This window comes from Vipera berus, assembly GCF_964194415.1.
Source record: "Vipera berus genome assembly, chromosome: 2".
Taxonomy (NCBI): Eukaryota; Metazoa; Chordata; class Lepidosauria; order Squamata; family Viperidae; genus Vipera; species Vipera berus.
Window position 1 is genome coordinate 214019561 of NC_138203.1, and position 18842 is coordinate 214038402.

Below are 18842 nucleotides of genomic sequence, written 5' to 3' on the forward strand. Positions count from 1 at the left end.
CCAGTCATGGTGGATTGTTAATCAGTGCCCCACAATTTTCTCCTGATACCCGACAAGTATCCCCATTATTCCTGCCCAGAAGGAGTCCTTCATACCACCAGGCCTATAGGCAGTCCTGCCAACTAGAAAATCAAGGAAACTCCTGCCTAGGAAAAAGGAACCCCTTCCACATTGCCCTCAAGGACACTGTCTGTGCACATCCATGGAGTCACAATCTGAGCTTCTTTTACATACTAATTGTGCCAGCTGCTTAGTCAAACTTTAAGAATAAATAATCCTTCCATAAAAAGAGAGAGAGAAATTAAAGATATCCTCAAGTTGAGCTGGCTGAACGACTGGTGACTCCATGAACACACGTGTAAAAAAAATTAAAAATCATGCTCTGGGCTTGGAATTTCTTACTTTCTTACCAAGGACTAACCAGGGCTCAGCCTGCAAACCTAGACAGGTCAGTCAGATGCTGCCACCTGTTGAGGTTCCTTAAAGTAAAGAGATTAGGAAATTGTTTCTCTCTTTTTTTTTTCTTGTGATGTATTTTTTGCTCAGTCTCATCTCTTTCATACGAATCATGATTACTATCCCAGTGCTACAAATGAGGTGAAGGATAGTGGCACACCAGAGTTCGTCCTTCAGGGAACCCTGTTAAAGTGAGATGAAATTCAGCTTTTTAGATTCAGAGGATCTGTCTGAAAAATACCAGATCCTCCCCACGGCAATTGTTGAATTCTTGAAAGTCCCACTAGTGACCAGAGAAGCTTTTGACCAGCTGGCTTGCTCCCTGGGAGTTCTTGAATAGGGAAAGAAAGGGCTAATGTGATTTCTGCTTGGGCAAACTGTATCCCGCTGCTTCAATTAGCTGCAGCCTGACACTTTTAGTAAGACTGGTTTTTTCCCCCCCTGGTATGGGTGTGGGTTTGTCCTTGCCTTGTCCCTCAATATTTTGCAATCATCTTTAAGGTTTGCAGAAGACCAAAGGGGTCCACGGACACCAGTCTCAGGAGTTGCAAAGTGATAGCGGTTTCCCCTACTGGCATCCTTGACCTGTTACACCCACACCCAGCCATACGCTTGGGGGGGGGCTGGTGGAATACTCCCTCCGAAGTGCCAGCGGTCCGTGTCAGTGGCTCTGCCTAATTGCCGGGGGGGGGGGGAGAGAGCCAAATGAGCCATCGGTTGAGAAGGCTACTCTACATGGCTTCTAAGAGCTCTCACCGCCCCCCCCCCCATCACTTCCTGCCAGTTGTTCATTTTGGCGATTCAAGTCTTTCTAGTTTCTCTTTAGTTGGATTTATGACTAAAGATGCCAGGTGCTCTCGACTTTGCTCCCTCAGCGGTTGCATGGTGCCATCTTCCCAAAGGGGGACCCCATCTGGGATTAGAGCAGTGGGAGAATGAGAGGTCACAGGGTGGGGACTCGCCCCAACTCACCAGCCGGGCGGGGGTGGGGCGGGGTGGGGTGAAAGGGGAGACGTGAGGAGGGGGAAAGGAGGAATGCCCTTGGCGGGGAGATGCGAAGGTGGGGGGCAGAGCGAGCCGCGCGTTGGTCCCAGCCAGGGAGACCGAAGAGGCTGAGCCCCTCGCAGGATCCCCAGCATCATGAGCCGGCCCACTCCGTCAGGCAGCGCGGGGAGAGAGACAGACGGGCAGGCGCGTCAGGGTTGCAGGGGAGTGATTGGAGCGGTACCGTCAGGCTGCGGGAGGCGGGCTTTGGGCGCCGCGGGACTGAAGAGAAGCAGCCCCTTCCCTCTTCCCGGCCGCGGGCTTGCGGTGAGTGGGCCAGCGGGCCAGGCGGGAGCCCCGCGGGAAGGGCAGGGGCGGGCCGCGAGGGGACGGACGGAGGGTTCTCTCCAGCCGCGGAGCGTCCAGGGAAGAACCCGCAGAGCCAAGAGTCGCCTCGGGAAGCTCGCCCTGGCCGGGGTGGGGGGGGTGTGTGGAGTGGCGAAACCGAGGGTTGGTGAGGGTGTTTTGTACGTTCTTGCCGCAACAGCCTCTCTGCGAGGCTGAGTAGGGCGAGGCTGAGTAGGGCGAGAGGTTTCGGGGCTGCCCCGCCAGCGCTCCTCGCCTCGGTTAGTTAAAGCCCTGAGCAGGAACTTGCAGCGCGCGGGCCGAGTTCTCAGAGCGCGCCGGGCAGGGTCCCAGCTTGCCGCCTCTCTGTGTCCGCTGCCTGGAGGCTGTGCTGGGAATCGCCCCGCCGGAAGCCGGGAGTTTCCCCGGGAAGGAGCTGTCCCAAGTTCTGGACTGAGCTCCCTGCTTCGTTGGCGGGAAGCGAGGCTGGCAGACCCAGCAGGGAGGCTGCGGTCTCTGCCCGCTACCCGGGGCGGATCGGAGCCGCGAGCTTCCTGCTCTGCATGTTGAATAAGTCGGCAGTGCGGATGGTGGTTGGATAATGCGGGATGCGGAGAGGGAAGGTGAGGGAAAACTGCACGGTCTCCGCCGTGTATCAGGAGCGGGAGAAATGGACCGGGAGAAGTTAAGAGAGTGAAAACTGAAGGGAGAGGAGAAAAAAGGGGTGTCGTGTGCAGTGCGGTTAACTTGCCTACAACCTGTCACACGCGGTCTTCCAAGCAAACGAGAAGGCACCGACCTACCTGGTAGCGGTGGATTGACACCCTCCCCCACCCCCCTCCATGAGCACTAGGAAATGCTGAAAGTCCCAGAAAGATTGACACACACGCTCCACCTGCAGTCGGTCCACAGGGCTCGGATGGCTGCTCTGCCAATTTCTCCTTTTGCTCTGTGCACCTGTATTCCCCACAACTCCCACCGTCATCCTGGTAGTTTGGAACCGGCCAGTGAAAGGTGAATCGTGGAAATAAATGAACAATTGTTGCACCTGCTCGTTGATAGGAAGGCAAACTCTGGAGATATGAGACAGGTGGCCAGTGAACAAGAGGTGGAAACACTTCATTTATTAATCCAGCTATCTAAGAGCCTCTGAATGGCAAACAAAAGCAAATTCGTTTTTTTTAAAAAAAAACCTAAAACTGCGTCGATGCTCGATGCTCATAATAAACCACCAGGCGGATATGCCCATGTCAGAACTGCCCTGCTAACATCCCAACCCAGTGCCCAGGAGGAGGGCCGTGTCTTCCCAGCCTTACAGAAGGGCAATAGGACAGGCTTCTGTCCAGATGGGAGGCTTCTCACTGACAGGAATGAAATGCTGGCGATACTCAATCCCAGGCCAGCCAAGTGACGCTGCCAAGGCTGTCTGGGTCTGGATGGAGAAGAACCAGCTTTGGCTCAACCCTAACAAGATTGTAGATTTTAGCCGCCACCATCTCCCTTCCCTATCCGTCATTTGAGTACACAATATCTCTTCAATGTTACATTTGTTGGATGACATTATCCAAACTGTGGTGGACTGAAAAGCCAGAAAAAGCCCATCTTCAGGATCATAAGTAGTACAGCTTTAGCTGCACAAAAGTAAAAACCTGGGAAAACGTTCCATGGGTTTCCTTCACTTGCTCCTCTGGCTCAGGAAATGAGACAAAATCCTGGGGTGAGGTATTTGGAGAACTTGTGTCCGTATCTTTATTCGGTTAGGGAAAAGGAGACTTCCAGCCACGCCCACTTTTATGTTTTGCCCAGGGGCTGCTTGCGGTTGACCTCCCCCAGGTGTTTCTTGTTTTGGAGGTCTCTGCTCTCCATGGCTTTAATTCATCTGCTAGAGAACTAATGAACTAATGAACAGAGTTTCTCTGTCCAGCCAGACAGCTTTGTGAGAAATGAACCCTAAGGTTCCCAGTAGTATTCTTTTCCTTTAGTCAGTGAGGTTCAGCTGGTGGGACTGAAGCCATCTGGACTCCCCCCCCCAGTCATCTTTTCTGCCCCAACCCTCTGAAAGCTCTTGCTGCATGACTCCCGTGCTTCCCTTCATAGTGGATTACCACCACCAACCCGCCCTCTTTTTACCTCACTTTCTCCTTCCAGCAGTTGGAGCTTGCAAATGGTGCAATATCTCATCTTCAAACTCCTGAGATATTAAGAAAATCAGCAAGAGAAAGACTCGCTGACCCCTAGCAAGGTGGCTCAGAGATTCAAAATTCTTCAGATTTCAGCAGGGAAAAAAACAAAAAAATAAAATAGGGAATCTCTCCGTCTCAATTTTCTATTCGCGTGTATGTGTGTGTATGTGAATATTCATATATGACACTCATAAAGTATGTCAAATACAACTTTTTTTAAAAAAAGCCCTTGAGTGATATGTTTCTTTTTTTATACCAATATCAACCAATACCTTCAGACCCAGTCTTTCCATGAAATACTCCAAGAAAAAGCAATTGTATAGTTTCTCTGGGCTGCTTTTAGTTCATCCTCCTGCCCATTTTCCTACCTAGAATATTTCTTGAAAAGCTTATTTCACAGATATGGATCCCACACAATTGTAATACTTTGGGTAATTGGGGGTGGGGGGAGGAATCTCCCTGCCATATAAAACAAATGGATTATATTTTGTGTGCAAACAGTTCTCCAGAGCACAAACTAGCTTGCCTCCTTCATTCAGATCATGGTTGTTATGGCTTTCAAATTATTTGAGGCACCTCTTCTGGTTTCTTACTTTTGTAGCATGTTAATTTTATAAGCATCTTTGTACTTGTATCTCTTTTCATGTATCTTACAGCATATTATTTGTAGATAATGTATAAGTGTGGATCCTACAAAATGTTGCTTAGCATTCCTACTCAATCTAACATGGCATGCACTAACTCTTAGAATATTCTACAGTTTTTGATATTTCATTAACTTCTAACCACTGTTTAACAATAACAGCATCAATTGTGTGCTGGGTGTGCATGTTGTCATAGGAACTCATGTGCCTCTCGTAAATAATTTCATAGAAATATTGGGTTTTGTTTGAAACAAAACTTTCAATCTTGGGAGTTTTGAGAGGAAACTCGGGATGACTTTGGATGTTAATGTCCCCATTTACACATTAACTGCTCATACTCACTGAGGATTATTAGTGTGCCCATTTACCAAAATTCTGTTGATATCAAAATTGCTGATGTGTAAAATTCATTCACTATATCCTTAGTATATTAGTATATTTCAGTATGTTTCAGTATATTGAAATCAGGGCTGAGTTAGAGAAGAATTGAGAATCTTGGCTCAAATTCAGTGCTGTGCTTATTTCTGTGCTGGACCTTTACTTACTACGTGTGTCCTATTTGACTTTTATAGATACAAAAACTAAAAACTACAGTCCAACCTTTACGCACCTGTTACATATACAATGTGTTTGTTTTTTCATATTGTATCACCTAAGTACGTTCATAAAGAAAAAATGCAGCTTCGGCACAACTTGACCATATGTTTGTTTCTCAGTAGTAAATAAAGCGTGGTTATGTAATACAGATAGCTCTTAAGTTCAGCACATGTGTAAGCAAGGAAAGCAGGAGTCAGCCCTTTTTTAGGGAGTAGGAAGCAGAGCCTAAATCAGGTGGGTCAAAAAAATTATGTTTTTATTCTGTGCATGAATTTATTGAAAATGTTAAAGAGGGAGCATTTCAGCTGCAGGATAGTTTTAATTGGGGGAATCTACTAGCAGGTTTGGCAATGTAACATTTCTTGATGCTGCTTTAAAATGGTTAAATCTGTCTTAGAACATTTTGCGTGTCTTTTTGTGATTTTTTTTATTGGTCACATGTTTGGTGCAGTGCAGTACAAAACATGGCTGTGTCAACCAACCTCCAATCTACTTACTTTGTGTCAAAAGTCCAAATCCCACTGGGTTTTTTTGACTTTCATTGGTTCCAGACTCTGCAATGGAAGTTTCTGTAGGAAAACTAGACAGATGCTGAAGGATGCTGCCACCTGTGGCTCCTTTGAGATTAGAAATCAGTATCCAAATGGAATTTCATTCATTCATTCACCCTCTTGCACACACAATTCACACATTATGCAAAAAGCTGACTAGTATTTCTCACTCTCTCAATCGTTACTGAATTGAAACGGGATTGGAAAGGATAAGCATATGGGTTTTGTAGAAAAAGCAAACCCCTGTTGAGTTACCTGGATTTCTGAAGATTGATTTACTTGGCTAAAATATATATACACTGGGTAGATCACAATATCTTTGTGTGAAAGAATTTGGAAATTGGTTGTCTGCCTTAGGTGAGCTGGTCACGTGCAGGAGGAAATACTCAAGTTATCATCTTATATACTGTCAAAATAAACTACTCTCACTAGAAATACATGATAGAATGGTCAGTACAGAGGCCCACACATTGCGGCATTTTAATGATTCATGAATCTATAGATTGAAAGCCAACATAGATAGTATTTCTTCATGGTTTCCTCTTACCGCCCATTGCCCGATAGTAATGTAAATTGACCAACTTCAGCCTACTCAAAGCTTACCTTCTTGTGTTCCCCTCCCACACACCACTGTGCATTATTTAGTCAAGTTGAAGTGTCTTTAACATAAATACGTGTGCATATAAATATATATATCACATATGTGAGAAAGCTGAAGAAGTTTAAGGCAGTGAAAGGTGTGCCAAGAGGAAAAATGAAAAGGGAGAGTCATGTTTTTCACCAAACTGAGAGAAAAGGAAGTGGAAGAGGAGGGGGGGGGCGTTTGATAGGTGTGAAAGAAACTATGGATGTATATGTCTCTTCATGTGTCCATTCTGTGCAAGACAGCATGAGCATATGGCTGCTGGTAGACACTGTGTGGGTGGAAGAAAGAGAGAACTGCATTGTTGGGAAAGAGAGAGTGTGCAAGTGTAGCCAATGAAAATAATTATAAAAGCCTCTAGTGGACTGAGTAACAATGAAAAATTATGTGTGCTTGTGCAAGAAATGGAGAGAGACCATAAAGAAATTTGTCTATTAAAAAAGGGGGAAATATGTATTATACGTAAATATTTTATGCAAGGATATGGTATAAAAATGAAAGGGGTATGTGTAAGCAATCAAACCATTACTTGCAAAGTGTAACACAATTTTTCCTTCCTTAATGCTTTCCAGATGTCTTAGAGTGTAATTCCCATGATTCCTAACCAGTCAGGCAGCACACCCATGTTATGATGATCTTGTCCCATTTAAATATCAGACATCCGATCCAAAGGAAATCTCCGTTCTAAGAAGGTGTTTTCCTCAGGCTCCTCAAATCTCCTGAGAGAGAAAGGGCTTAAATTTCCCACCATCTGGCATTATAATTGTTGTCCATCTTTGCACATATTAAATCTAATTTTACTCTTTGTGTTTTTTCTAGAAGCATCTTTGTAGGAGATCGTACGATTGTGTGTCTTGAAGGCACCTTGAGACATGCATGCACAGACAGCAGGGAGGAAGCAAGCATGGTTGTGTATTTAACAGGGCAGTGCAGATAAAGAACACAACAGCAGAACTAATTTCTGAATCTGTGTGTGGCAGCCAATGCAGAACTTGGTCCTGAGGCCAGGCAATTGGCATTCCTGGCAGATCTACAGAGGGGCTTGCTTGACTGTCATCAACTCACACAGGAAGCAAGCTGCTGAAGCTCTATAGGTGATTTGTTGAGGGAAGAGAGCTTATTGGCTTGTTGGTGGAAAAAAAACCTCTCTTCTGCTGCATGTGTCCAAGGATGAATGGACAGGAGCTGTTTATAGAAAGTTCCATAAAATCTCTGGGTGTATTTCTCTTATTGTAATGATCAGTCATTATACCAGGATCCTCACTCTGTCCTGTTTATACAATATCTAGCTGCTACTTCCCATTCTATTTATTGGCATGATGAAATATCAGCAGAGAAAGTTGGGTCTCTTTTATTTTTCTTCCTTTCAATCATGTCCAAGTTTCAGAGTTCCTGGACAAGTCCCTGCAGTTTTCTTGGCAAGATTTTTCAGAAGTGGTTTGCCCTTGCCTCCTTCCTAGGGCTGAGAGAAACTGGCTGGCCCAAGGTCACCTGATCGGCTTCATGCGGGACTAGAACTCCTAGTGGGACTAGAACTCCTAGTCTCCCAGTCTGTAGCCTGATGCCTTAACTACTACACCAAACTGATACACTCTTTCTAAAGAGAGAAAATCAAATTTAGTTATAGGTTTGCCAAATTTTTGCCTAACCCCACTTTTCTGTTACAAAAGGGGGAATATTTGTGAGAGAAATGGTGACAAATAAAACATATTGGAACTAAAATTGTAACACATAAGGTAATTGTGGTGATAAAGAAGAACTTTATCCTGTAAAAGTTCATGGATACATTAGTTACTACATTAATGAATTATTTAAAAAGCCACACTGTTTATTAACTGTCCACTGTTATTATAATTTTGTAAGCCCTTATAAAGTTTCTTTTTAACCTAATGATATTTAAAAAAGAGAAATTGCCTTACACTCCCCGAATTATGACCACAATTCAGACCAGAATTTCCATTGCTCTGCAAGATAGTTTGTTAAAATTGAGTTGCGCCCAATTTTATGACTTTTTTTTTGCCACTGCTGTTCAGTGAATCACTCAGTTGTTGAAAGTATCACCTTCCGTGCCTCTTCTTTTTCATTTCTGAGGTGCATTATTGATTAGTTTATAATTAATTTGTCTCTCTCCCACAGTCTGAAAAACACAAAATACAAATGCTGCTGATTGGTGAAAAGAAAGTTGCATTCAGCCAGATGGTCTGTAGGCTCGGAACATATTAAACAGTTTTATTTGCCATTAGTGGGCAGTTGCAACAAATGAGCTCATAGGCCCTTTCTGTCTCCCAACAGTTATTATTCCCTGGCTTATTGTTATTGCTAGGATTTATCTTGCCTATTGCTCAATGGGAATTATTATACGGACCTTATTTTCCGAGCCTCATTTATTAAGATATAGACTACCCCACAGACAGTATGTACTCAAAGTGGGGAAAAACAATTCCAGCTCTTCTCCTGCATCCTATTGGAATTCCATTCTCCTATGAAGGTGGTTCCTTCTCTCTATGTGGTTTCTAAAAAAAATAAGTTGCAGTTGCCAGTGCTTAATCTAAAGGAAGTTCATTTCTGTTAATGAGACTATCCCTCCAGAATACAGTCCTTGCAGACTGTAGCTTAATAATCCTACATCTCCTTCAAGTCAACAGAGACTTGGGATACTTTTCTGCCAAACGTTGCTGCAACTGGCTCAGATGAGTCTCCTCTTCTTTGGACTGACTCTGTACCAAAGCATTGCATCAGAGAGAGATAGCCCAGAACTACAAATACTGCTTTTGTGGTGGGGCTTAAAAGCACTGTGGAAAATAGAGCATTGATGTTAAGTGTAACACACTAATAACAAGCCATTATCTCCTGTGACCTGGACCGCTGCAGTGTTCTCTGCCTTCCAAAATGATCTTAATTACTAAGAAACAGCAGTAGCTAATCTATGGTGGACAGGACAGGATCAACTTTGAAGGGAGGCTGCCTGAAAGTCAACAGCAGGGGGGGGGGGAAATGCATACAAGGACATGCATCACTCCCAACATCTAAAGAAATCAGTTCATATTTTCCATTTTAGAAACTAGCATAGAGATGATATGGATTTCTCACCTCAGCTCACCACAGCAATTACAGGTAGTTCTCCAAAGCACCTGAAAGGCAGGAGAAGAAGCAACGGATGGAAACTAGTCAAGGAGAGAAGCAACCTAGAACTAAGGAGAAACTTCCTGACAGTTAGAACAATTAACCAGTGGAACAACTTGCCTCCGGAAGTGGTGAATGCTCCAACACTGGAAGTTTTTAAGAAGAGACTAGACAGCTATTTGTCCGAAATGGTATAGGGTTTCCTGCCTTAGCAGGGGGTTGGACTAGATGACCTCCAAGGTCCCTTCCAAATTATTATTATTATTATTATTATTATTATTATTATTATTATTATTATTATTATTATTATTATTGAGTTGTTGGCACAGTTTCTTACAGATAGAAAAGGTAAAGGTAAAGGTTCCCCTGCACATGCGTGCTAGTCGTTTCCAACTCTAGGGGCCGGTGCTCATCTCCGTTTCAAAGCCGAAGAGCCAGCGCTTGTCCGAGGACATCTCCGTGGTCATGTGGCCGGCATGACTAGATGCCAAAGGCACACGGAATGCTGTTACCTTCCCACCGGAGTGGTCCCTATTTTTCTACTTGCATTTTTACGTGCTTTCGAACTGCTAGGTTGGCAGAAGCTGGGACGAGTAACAGGCGCTCACTCTGCTACGCGGCACTCGGTATTCGACCCACCAAACTGCCGACCTTCTGATCGACAAGCTCAGCGTCCTAACCCACTGAGCCACCGCATCCCTGTTTTAGAGATAGATAGCAACCCACATTTCAAGATTAGAGCAAATGAGTCAGATTAAGGTCTCTACATCAACTAATGTTAGGTTTTTCCCCCCCAATCAGGCCACATTTTTACAAATGGAAGTTTGCAAATGTTGGAGTGACATAAACATTCCAAATGATAAAGAGAGCATCGGTTAATAGTATAGTTATATGGCAAAGGAGGCTGATAAAATCCAGTTTCTTTTGTCTTCTTTTTTACTTCTAGTTGCTTCAAACAGATATTTTGGGGAGGGGGGGTGATTCGGGGGCGGACAATTGAAATACACCTTAAAGAACTGAATGGCATGCACACTGTTATTATCCTTGTAAATATTTTGCTACTTCTGCTGATTGCTGAGTTCGAGTCTCACTGTCTCAAGGTTGACTCAGTCTTCCATTCTTCCAAGGAAAATGGGGACCCAAATTGTTGGGGGCAACATTCTTACTCTGTAAACCACTTAGAGAGGGCTGTAAAGCACAATAAAGTGGCATATAAGTCTAAGTGCTATTGCTATTTTCTGTTCTTCTGGATTGCGCATTCCATAACAATATTGCTGCAGTACTACATGAACCAAATACTGAATCATATGGGCAGCATATAACAACAAAGTCATTTAGCATTATCTCAGGGGTTGCCACAAAGAACAGGGAGTCAAGCTATTCTCCAAAACACCTGAAGGCAGGACAAGAAGCAATGGATGGAAACTAATCAAGCAGAGATGCCACCTAGACCTAAGGAGAAATTTCCTGACAGTTAGAATAATTAATCAGTGGAACAACCTGCTTCCAGAGGCTGTGAATGCTCCAACACTGGAGGTTTTTAAGAAGAGACTGGACAGCCATTTGTCTGAAATGGCATAGGGTTTCCTGCCTGAGGAGGGGGTTCAAGTAGAAGACCTCCAAGGTCCCTTCCAACTCCTATTATTGTTGTTGCTGTTATTACCCCATTTGAGTTTAACCATCCAAAACTCAACTGTGCAATCCTAAACATCTTTATTCAGAACTAAGTTCCACTAAGGTCAGTGGGATTCACTCCTTGATTGCATACTAATTAAGTTGGGCATAATCCCTAGTCTGTTCCAAATCTAAACTCAAATTATGGAATTTGCTTCGCTGTCAGGAACTACTTTGAAACAAAATAACATTGATGAAAGATTAAGATTCATTTTGCATAAAACCCTTATTTAAAATAAATTGCACATAATAAAATACAGTTCCAATGCTTGGAGGTTTTCTGCTCTCTTTTTCCACAATGTCATATTGTGGGAGGAGAAATGAATTCAAAAGTCACTGCCTTATAAGATGCCTCTTTCTATGATGTAATAAATATATAAAGAATTATCTGAAGTACCTGAAGTATCTAAGATCAAGCCTTCAAAATTATGTCCCTATTGTTTCTATGATTGTAGGGCAATACTCTGTTGTTCTCCTATCCCAAACCTAAGTGAAAATGGTACACAAAGACCCTACCTGAAATGAAAACTTGGGAAGAGGTGTGTGGATATACCTTTCTCTTCCTTAAAATCCTCTAAGCTTCGCCCATGGCCATTTTTATAGGATGGAGCCTGGCTCACATCTAGTCTTCTCAAGATATATCACACATGGACAGTTGCTTTCAGGCTGCTCCAGCTCCTCAAAGATCTGTTCCTAGAATCAGCTGATCCCTGGCAAACTATATCTGGAGAAAGACCAAGAAAAAAAGAATATGGAAAAAGGACTTGCATTTACTTACTAAAGTCAGCTTATCATGCTAGGTATTTGAAAGCGATCCAGCCACCCAGATCACTGTTGCAATCAGCCTCAGGGGGAAAAAAGACAGGTTAGAATTATAATCAATAACAATGAGAACTAGTTTTATACATATGTGTATTTGTCTTTGTGAACTTTCCAGTTTTATATTCAGAATTATGTTAAGTCTTCTTGGGAGTAAACCTTTCTTTCATAATTCAAACTGACACAAACGTAGGACTGAGTTCCAATAAATTGGGTAGGGCTTCATCCTGAATGCAACATGCACTGGAGCACGTATCTCATTCTCTGGAGATGGTACCTAATAAATGCTCCCTTGGCTCCCAGCAAGGCACTGCCTAAAGAAAGTAATCAGTAAAAAAAGTATTTATGGCATTTAAATGGAGCAGTATAAGCCTTTTCTTTGTAGTTGAGGCTGCTTTAATTTTCAGACTCAGGGAAGTGGGCAGAGGCTGATGAAAATTGGAATATACGAATAATCAGGGATTATTTGGTATCAAGAGGTGGAAAATGAGTGGCACTCATCAATTCTTTATAAGTCTAGATATGGTTTGCAGGATATCAAGTATTTTCAAGATGGAATCTCCTTCCTCACACCCTGAGATCTAATATTCTAGCAATCACATTCTCAGCCAATATTAGACATGGACCAGTCATAAACAAGAGATATAGGTAGAAGTTAATCTACAAAACAAGAAGGTTTGCAATACTTTTTATCAAAACCATTAAAAATAATTTTTATCAGTGGTCAGCTCAATTTAATATTAAAACATTACTTGAGAAAATAAATGCATTCTAGAAAGTTGGCTATATTTGCTTCTTGCAGCAAAAACATTAGTTCTGATATTCATCTGTGGGGCTTAAATAGTAACAAATTATTCATGGCATGAATTTTTGTCAGCAGATGCTAACTTCATTTGAGCCATGGTAGTTCCTACACGCTGCTTGTGAAGTGTCAGCACAATCCATAGAGTGCAATTTCATAATTTCATAAACTGCCTCTGTTCTTAATGGACAGTCGTCAAATTTTAAAAGATGGGACATTTTAAATTCAAGTTTAGCTGAACAGCACTTAGAGGTAATTTTAATGCATTTTCATTACAAAACTCAGACACGTGGCTGTGCATTGCTTATTTGGTACATTTATTCTTAAAAAATATTGCGATAAACATCTTTCTCTCTAAAAAAAGATTCAAGAGGCAGAATTTTAAAGAGCATGTAGTTCATTGTAGTTCCATGGTTAAAGTTTTATGCTGGTTCACAATTGCAGTTTTGCAGTCCTGTTGTGTTCATTATCTAAACATTATCCTTGGTGCCAGAAAAGCTACAGGGTCCAAAGAATGAGGGGTACATCCATAAATTTAACTGATTGTAGTTTTGACTTTAAAAAAATATTGAAGCTATGCTCATTTCTGTAGAAAGGATGGATATGACACCATAATATGTTTAAACACACCTAAAGTCTGGTACACTTGTGTCTCTTTTTTTTTAATCCCATTTATATCCCGCCCTTCTCCGAAGACTCAGGGCGGCTTACAATTTAAAGCACAAATCAATGTGCTTAGCAATAGCCTTCATTCTATGTATATGCCTGCTTATTAGGGCTTTCGCCCCCCCCAAGTGGCATTATTACAAAGTCAGCTTATTGCCCCCAACAATCTGGGTCCTCATTTTACCTACCTCGGAAGGATGGAAGGCTGAGTCAACTTTGAGCCTGGTGGGATGCGAACCTGCACTAATTGCAGGCAGCTGGTGTTACTTAAGGAGGCATTAGCCCACTGCTCCACCAAGGCTCCTTAACAGCTCAGTTACTCTTCTATTGCTATTCATTACATTCATTGCATTAGACCTGGGCTTCTGGACACAGAGTGAAGGAATGGATGACTCACTGGTCAGAGCTTAATTCAACAGTCACTGTGTATATATTTTTTCACTTCATCCAGCTCATTTGATTTCACTTCCCTTCCAGGTAGCCCTTGACTCCAAGTTTCCCATCAGCAGCACTGGATGAGAATTCAACAACTTCCTAGAGCTCACTGACGTGGCCAGCAGTATGGATTTTGTGATGAAACAAGCTTTAGGGGGTAAGTCTTACCTCCTCACAATATTCTCTTAGCTCCACTATTCTAAGCACTTAATAAGACTGAATTTCTGGTGGAAGCAGACAGCTTCAATTCAGGCATGCTGGTGGGCTTCATTGCATGAAAGTCTACTTCTGTTCCTCTTTTCTATAGGATTAAGGTCAGGACTTTGACTTGGCCATTCCTTTCTTCTGCTTTTGCCAATCTTTGGTGGTACAACCTGTGTGTTTTGAGTCATTGTCTTGCTGCATTACCCACTTTTTTGAGCTTCAGTTCAAGGACAGATACCCTGACATTTTCTTGTAAATTTTGCTGGTAAAATTCAGAATTCATATTCCTATCACTGATGGCAAGTCCTGGTCCAGAGGCAGCAAATTTGGGTCTATAGGCCCAAATCATGATACTACCACCATCATGTTTCACAGATAGGATGACATACTTATGCTGGAATGCAGTATTTGCTTTCACCAAATATGTTTTTCATTCAGGCCAAAAAAACCTATTTGTTGTGATTCAGGGTCAGCCTGTGGGTTCGGCAGTTGGGTCGGACGACTCAGAGGAGGAGGGGGGTGTTGAAGAGCTTGCTGATGAGAGCCCTCAGCCAGGCCCCTCCTACCTGGTCACGACAGAGACCCAGCTGTGTGAGCCTGACAGCGTGGATGAAGATGACCCACAGCTGGCCCTGTTCAAGGACGCCCGACGCAGGAGGCAGTCAATCAGGAGTAAACAGAGGAAGGCAATGGGGCACCTCAGAAGGAGGCAGAGAGAAGCCACGCCCTGAACTGTTTAAAAGGGGAATGTGTGGGAGGGCTGGTTTGCTGAAGGCAACCGCTTGAATAGCTCCTGTTTCATGGTTCGTGTCTTGTTTGCTTTTGTATCCATAAATTTGGTAGGCTTAGTTCCAGCCGCTTGCCTTCTTGTAAAAGGGGTTGACCCTGCCTTTTCTGCAGGGCCGGTAGCAGGCTGGTACAGAACACTATTATGATTTTGTCCATCCACAGAACATACTTCCAATTGTCTTCTGGCTTATCCACATGCTCTTTCACAAACTGCAGATAGGAAGCAATGTTCTTTTTGAAGAGCAGTGGCTTTCTTCTCACAACCTTGCCATGCAGCACACCTTTATTGCTCAGTGTTTCCCTGATAGTGGTATCACAAAGACTGACATTTGTCAATGCAAAAGAGGCCTTTATTTCCCTACACATTACCCTGGGGTTTTTTGAGACGTCTGAAAATATAATATACCGTGCTCTTGCTCTTGATTGGTCATCCACTCTAGGGAGGGTAACAATGGTGATGAATTTCCTGACAAACACTTGGGAATAGTTTTGTAAACTTTTTCAGTCTGATAGGCATCAACAGTTGTTTTTCCAAGCTCTTCAAAAATCTTTTTTCAAGCAGTGGCACACATCTACAACCTATCTTATGAAGATCAGACTTTACAGTGAATATCCAGAAATAAGGCAGGATCTCCCATATGTATAGTGCTTATCAAATTTGTAGATGCCTTGCACAGCTGGAAGTAAGAGTAACTGATTCTCATGGCTGAAACATAAGAGTGTCATGGTTCCAACAGATGAGACCAGTAAAAGCAGAACTCCAAGGCTAGAGGTTTCCTTAAAGAACATGTTTATTGGCTACAAAGTATAGGCAAAGTCAAAAGTGAAACCAAATCTGGAGTTCCCTCCAATGTATTCCCAGGCAGCAATGACCTTGGTTCCCACAGGACAAAATAATGTTTAGGCTAACATTAAAATCACCCAAACCCCCCCCCCAGTCCTGTGGCAATCAAAAATGAAACAAAATGGCTTTGGCCAGGATCGTTGCAGTGCTGACATAGAGTTTACAATAGAGAAGGCCAAAAAAAGTATCCTGGTAAGTTCTCAGCTGACATCTACTACAGAATGTGAATGCCCATGGATGTGACTGGAGAGAGTTTCAAGGTCCATTAAAAAAAAGAGGACTTGGCCACAAGTTATCCATCTCTGCTTTAGAGCTTCTGAGAGATCAAAGGAGATCCCCTTTCACTGTGTCTTCACCATAAAAAGTCTATAAAGTAGTGGCTTTGAGAGAAAAGACTGGCTCATTTTTATTGCATGAGCTCCAATGTCAAAATAGGATTTGAACCTGGATTTCTGAGTCCCAGACCAACTCCTTAACAGCTACTGTATACTATGTTGTCTGATTAGCTTTTGCACTTGACTCATTGCTAATATAGAAGTTTTCTCTTGTTATTTTATTTTCTTTAAGCAGCTAGAGCTGTCCAGGCATTTGCCCACAATGACACAATCGTGGCTATTCCTACGTACAAAAGTATTGCTTATATAATATTGTGTTCAAGCTTAGAAATGTTGCAGTAATGGGAAAACCAAGACAAATATGAGAGAGAGAGGCCCTTCTGAAAAATTCAGGGTTCTTATTCAGATGTCTCGTGACATCTGAGCTCCCCCTAGAGGTCCACCAAAGAAATTTACTAATTGTCTCGGTGAAAATACTGACTTCTCACAACCAGAAAGATTATTGTTTCTGAGATCCTGCCTTGTTTGCTTGCTTTTATCCTCTTTATTATTGTTATAAATAACTGAAGGCAGTGAGCATATCTAATACTCCTCCCATTTTCCCCCAAAAAACAATTTTTAAAAAAAGTTTTATTACTTTTTTTAAGAGTTCAATAATAATTATTCAACAAAAACGTGTTGTCTGAGTATCTTATTCACTAATACAAATTAAATTCCTAATCCCTACATCTTTTTTCTAACCATTGATAAAATAGGTCCCAAGTTTGAAAATATTCTCTTTCTTCTTTTTTCTGGAATTATACTTTGGGTTTTTTTTCACAAAAACAATTCTGTGACTGCCCCAAGGTCACTCTTTCAGGCCTAAAGCACCCATCTAGATTTCCATTTAGGAAAAATAATGTCTACTCAGGGGTGTTTTTAAAAATAAGGCTGATGGAAAAGCTCATAGCCATTTTGCCTGCCTGAAGAAACTTCATCTGTCAATCCACCAATTCCTTATTTTTCCTTAATAGTAGAAGTGGGTAACACCAGCCTTCTGGGAAATACCTAAAAGAAATGGGGATTTCCCACAGCAGTCCCTCTTACTATGTTTCCAACCATGCCATGTGCAGGGGCCACGAAGGACATGGGTAAAATGTTGGGAGGAGAAGAGGAGAAAGACCCCGATGCGCAAAAGAAGGAAGAAGAACGACAAGAAGCTTTACGCCAGCAAGAGGAAGAGCGCAAGGCAAAGCATGCCCGCATGGAGGCTGAACGGGAAAAGGTTCGGCAGCAAATACGTGATAAGGTGGGTCACCTCCCTGCCATTTTCCAATTAATCTCTCTGTCATTAAGATCTTGAGGGAGTGGTTTGGAAGAAATGGCAAGAAAAGGATTGAGAGTAAGGAGACTGAGCTTCAGGAAACTGAAGAAGTGATTATTCTTGGATCAGGATGGCCAAGACTTGGCTTCTTTTTTTAAAGTACAAAACTCAGTTTTGAGGAGCCACTCAATCTAACCTGAATTATTTGAGATAGGCATTGATTACCCAGAAAAAGTTGTAACTTTTAAGCAGTTGTTGTTAAACTATAACTCTGAGCATCTCTCCTACTGGTCATCCGTGAAGGAGCAAGAATTGAGGGGAACATACTTGCCTCAGACATCATGATGTCATTACATCAGCATGCCGTTTTCATGATGACTCCATAATCAGTGTCATCATTTTGACTTCTTCATGCCTTGTTACAGAGGCCGCCATTCTTTAATATTGGCCATGCATCAGCTTCTGGGAGTTGTAGTTTAACGACATCTGAAGGTATAATAATTCTGCCCCAAAGGCTTGACATTTGGATGGCCACTCCAACTCCATTCATGCATCAGCTTTTTAATAAAGGGAGAAAGGAAGCCAGAAATGTTGTCATATAACCATGTCATATCTAATGTACCCTTCCCATGGCACAGGGCTTCTGTCTAGCACGGGCTAGAGCAATTACAGGAGATGGGAATATTGCAAAACTCAATAGATAATATCCCTTACAGGTCCAGCATCTTGGACAATTATCTACAGCAGGAATGGAGATCTTCCAGTCCATGGGATAAACCCTTCCTAGTTGCTCCATCTGGCCCTTAGAGACCCAAGCAAAGTCCCTCTCCTTCCTTGAACCCCCTGTTCTCTCCCTGAAACCCTGCCCCCATCTGCCTTCCCACTGAAGGGCTGCACCTTCAGGTCTCTATTGCACTTGAAATGTGGCTTCCCCTTTACAATGAAGATTGGGCAAAGATGCACCTGGGCAGCCAGCACCTGAAGGTAAGAATATAAAAATAGCCCTGCTGGATCAGACCAAGGCCCATTTTAGTCCAGCATTTCCATTCTCAACCTGATGTCCATGGGGTTCAGCCAGCTATACCCATTCACTGCCCTGTGCCTTGGGAAATGCATGGAACAACTGAATTCCTGAAAGATACCCTCAGGGATCAGCTCCTTGAAAGGGTTTCTGATACCTGGAAATGATTCCTCCCCAGAAACAGGGTGGCATCTAGAGAATGGGAAGAGAAACAGTCCATAGCCAAGAAATCATCTGCTCCCTGCTAAGGGATTGAATCCTGTTTTCCCCCTTGATTGGCAACATTATGCCAGTAGGTTGACCCTGCCTATTGAGAACAAAGCCTCACAGTTTTGTCCCTCTTCGCCGAGGGAAAGTGAACTAAAGCAACAAGGACTCTTGCCATGAGCCCTTGAATCTATTTGTACCCCACTGGAACATCCCA

General features: G+C 42.8%; 2 protein-coding genes across 7 annotated transcripts in view; one reads left to right on the forward strand and one right to left on the reverse strand.

Moving 5' to 3' along the window:
- The window catches only part of CPLX2 (complexin 2), a 149017-nt gene that overhangs the window by 124029 nt on the left and 6146 nt on the right, over nt 1-18842 (forward strand). For 2 of the 4 annotated variants that reach the window (XM_081318628.1, XM_081318626.1), the window contains exons 4-5: nt 13965-14079; nt 17207-17382. In XM_081318628.1, coding sequence (XP_081174754.1) covers nt 14049-14079; nt 17207-17382 — 207 coding nt within the window. In that variant the 5' untranslated portion in view covers nt 13965-14048. Of the gene's footprint in view, nt 1-1628; nt 1768-7193; nt 7498-13964; nt 14080-17206; nt 17383-18842 lie in introns of those variants that run through there. The other 2 variants (XM_081318627.1, XM_081318629.1) reach the window with 2 other exon arrangements.
- THOC3 (THO complex subunit 3) overlaps nt 7543-18842 on the reverse strand; it is a 37229-nt gene continuing 25929 nt past the window's right edge. Inside the window, exons 2-5 of one of the 3 annotated variants that reach the window (XR_014025244.1) lie at nt 17729-17954; nt 11717-11924; nt 9494-9534; nt 7543-8540 (exon numbers count right to left, since the gene is read on the reverse strand). The gene's annotated coding sequence lies outside the window, so the exon portion shown is untranslated. The remainder of the gene's footprint in view (nt 8541-9493; nt 9535-11716; nt 11925-17728; nt 17955-18842) is intronic. The other 2 variants (XR_014025245.1, XR_014025246.1) reach the window with 2 other exon arrangements.